We start from the raw sequence: 2,991 nt of genomic DNA, 5'->3' as shown, positions 1-2,991 counted from the left end.
TCACCCTGCACCGCCCAGCTGAGAACAGCTCCCACCTCGTGGCATCTACCCCTCAGGCCCCGGGGGTGGCCATGTGTCCCCGGGGCTGCGGCGGCTGAGGGTTCGGCAGGACCCTCACCTGCCTCCTGGTAGCCCCAGGTCCCCCTGGCTGCTGGCTGGAGACCTCAGTTCCTGGTCACATGGGCCTCCCCGCTGGGTGGACTTGTGCCGTGACAGCTGGTCCCCAAGGGCCAGGGAGGGGGTAAGAGAGAGACAGAGATAGAGAGACAGAAAGAGAGAGAGAGACAGAGCGAGACAGAGAGACGGAGACTAGGACATGCAGAGAGACAGACACAGACAAGGACATGGAGAGACAGAAGCAGAGAGGCAGGGAGACGCAGACGGAATGTCCCGGAAGGAAGCCATAGGCTGTGTTCACTGACCACAGAAGGGACATCGCCTGGCTTCTGCCTACACATGGAGAGAGAAGGGGTCACACCAGGTTCAAGCCCTGGGACGTGGGTCACTGGGGACTCTCTGAGGGACCGCGTATCACCGCCTACTCCCCGAACCTCGGCACCGGCTTCACAGGGAAGCCCCCTTGAACACTCTGGGCAGGCGCTCTGCACCTGGCTGGGCCAGGCCGTGCGGGCCTCCCCATCGGCCTGTGCTGCCCACCACAGCCTCGTGTCCCTAGGACATCTCGACGGTGCTGAGTGCCTTCTCCAGCAGCCCCCCACGGGGAGGTCCCCTGGGCACAGGGACGTCCAGCAGCAGAGGCAGAGCTGGAAGCGGGACCTGTCAACCCTAGCCGGGCTCCCCCGGCTCCAGAGCGACGCTGACAGTAAGAAGACCAGGTCAGAGGAGGCCTGCCAGTTCCCTGAGACCCACCCCCTCCTCTGGGACACTAAGTGGGGAGCAGGGGGACAAGACCAGGCCTGGACCCCTGGGATAGGGGGCTGGAGCTCCGAGCAGGACTTGAGACAGGCAGGGGGGCTGGAAAGCAGGTGGTGCCCACGATGTGGATCCGTCTTGCCCCCACCTGTCTCAGCGTCTGAAAGGTCAACAGAGGCTCCGAGGACTCGGTTCTCCAACACCCTGGCTAGGCCAGGAGGGGACGACAGGGGAGATGGGGATGGCCCTGTGCCCCTGGTCCTGCCCCTCTGGTCACTCTCTTCTGAGCCCCAAAGCTCCAAGCCTGAGACAGGTCCCCGGATCCAACAGGGTCCACGTACCTGGCGCCTTCCCCACCAGGGCCTCCTCCGGGGGGCTGGGGACACGTTAGCCCTTCCCCCAAGGTGGGAGCAGCAGCGGCTGGCTGTTCCGGCACCCCACACCCCAGAACCTGGCCCGACCTCTGTGCACTGCTGACCTCACCAAAGGCCTGGCCTGCGGCCCCAGAGACTCTGGGCCCTGGGGACCCAAGGCTGTTCCCTAAACACTTACGACCGTGTCAGCGCCATGAGCTTGGCTTTCCGAAGGCAGCGTGGGCTCCTCTCACGTGCACGTCCAGGCTTGGACACACACACTCAGACTCACACTCGTGCTTGAACACACTCACTCGCACGCCCAGGCCTGAACACTCACGCTTGAACACACGCGCGCACTCGCACGTACGGTCTGCGGCGGGAGGGAGGAGGAGGCGGCCGCTGGCCTGTGTTGGCCGCGGTCCCTCCACTGGCTGACCGGGCTGACTGGGGCCGCTTGGGGCGAGACGGGGCTGCGACCGTGCTTCTGGCTCCGGCGTTCCAGACAGCGCGACGGCTTCCGGGGCGGCTACGGTGTGCTTGGGTCTGGGGAAGGGCTGTGACCCTCCAAGGAACCGAGGGTGACTGGCCTCCTGGGGATGGCCTTCCCTTCCAGCTCTGGATGCCCCTTCAAGGGCAGCCCTGGAGAGTCGCCAGCAGCCTGCCGGGACCACTGAAGGACAGGGGCGACCGAGGGGGCAGGGCTGGGCCGGCGGGCTCCAGGACCACCCTTGGGGTCCCCCCAACCCTGCACCATGAGCTCCGACACACCATCCAGCACAGAGGGGGCCTCCGGCAACCCCCATCCCTGGGCCTTCCTGCCTTCCTGCTCCCTCAGGCCGAGAGTCCCCCCAGCCCTGAGGCCCAGAAAGCCACAGGCCGAGGAAGGGAGAAGGGGGCCCGTGGGAAGCGGGGAAGCAGAGGCCGTGCGCTGCTCGGGGGGATCGGCGGCAGGGACACGGAGCCCTTTGTTGTCGCCGCCCGAGAGCCCCAGCAGGCCGCCAGGGAGCACCGGCTCTCGAGAGAGGAAAGGGCTCCTCGGGCGGCCGGGCCCACCCGACCCGGTTTGTGCGGGACTCACGCCCGCCTGCGTCCCCAGCACGTCTCGGCTGATAGTCGGCACGTCCGCGGAGGCTGGCCGGGCTCTGTGCGGGCTTCCAGGGGGCTGCTGACCAGGAGACTCAGGAACCCTCGCAGGCCAGCCGCCAGGTGCCTCTCCAGGCTGCATGCCCCGAGGGCACCCCACTCACCTCCAGCCGGTCCCTGGGAGGGTGCCTCACGGGCAGGGGCCAGGAGCTTGACTTTGCAGGGGGCACCCAGAGGTGGGAAGAGGGTGACCGCACTGCCACCCCCGCCCCCGCTGCCCCTGCCTGGGGCCTGAGGCCTAGCCGGAGCCTGGCAGGTGCTCTGGGAAGTAACAGAAGGACGTGTGGGGTGGGGCCCAGGAGCTGCCCTGGGCCACGGGGGAGGAAACCGAGGTCCCCGTGGGATTCTGTTGCGGCCAGTGTCTGGCCGTGATCGTGGCGTCCAACAGAAGAAGCCGGGACGGTGCGGCCGCCGGCCTGGAGTCCCGGGAGGCCCGAGGCTCGCACACGCAGCAAGCCCGCCTGCCAGCCCACCCCCGGCCCGGACCAGCTTGTCCTGATCTCCTACGGGCGTGGTCGGGAGGCAGTGCCCTGGGGACGGCCAGCGGGGGGTGGAGGACAGACGTGGCGTGCGGGAAGGCCAGCGTGCCGGTGAGGGAAGCGGAGTGGACCGAGTGTCC

At 67.9% G+C, this 2,991-nt stretch overlaps 1 protein-coding gene across 1 annotated transcript; it reads right to left on the bottom strand.

Annotated features, from left to right (window-relative positions):
* Positions 1 to 1,755: 1,755 nt before the first annotated feature.
* LOC123390510 (translation initiation factor IF-2-like) lies at positions 1,756 to 2,454 on the bottom strand. The gene has a single exon (XM_045074620.1). It carries the CDS (start codon positions 2,452 to 2,454, stop codon positions 1,756 to 1,758), a length of 699 nt encoding a protein of 232 aa, XP_044930555.1.
* Positions 2,455 to 2,991: the final 537 nt, after the last annotated feature.

The sequence above is a fragment of the Mustela putorius genome, unplaced genomic scaffold (genome assembly GCF_011764305.1).
Source record: "Mustela putorius furo isolate JIRA1106 unplaced genomic scaffold, ASM1176430v1.1 tig00000129_pilon_pilon_pilon, whole genome shotgun sequence".
In the NCBI taxonomy this organism is placed as follows: domain Eukaryota; kingdom Metazoa; phylum Chordata; class Mammalia; order Carnivora; family Mustelidae; genus Mustela; species Mustela putorius.
Note: the sequence above shows the minus strand (reverse complement) of the source record. Positions and strands in the feature narration are given on the sequence as shown.

What these genes read in the sequence shown, in the direction of transcription:
- LOC123390510 (XM_045074620.1), bottom strand. Translation starts at nt 2,454, where the DNA reads ATGCAGCCTGGAGAGGCACCTGGCGGCTGGCCTGCGAGGGTTCCTGAG.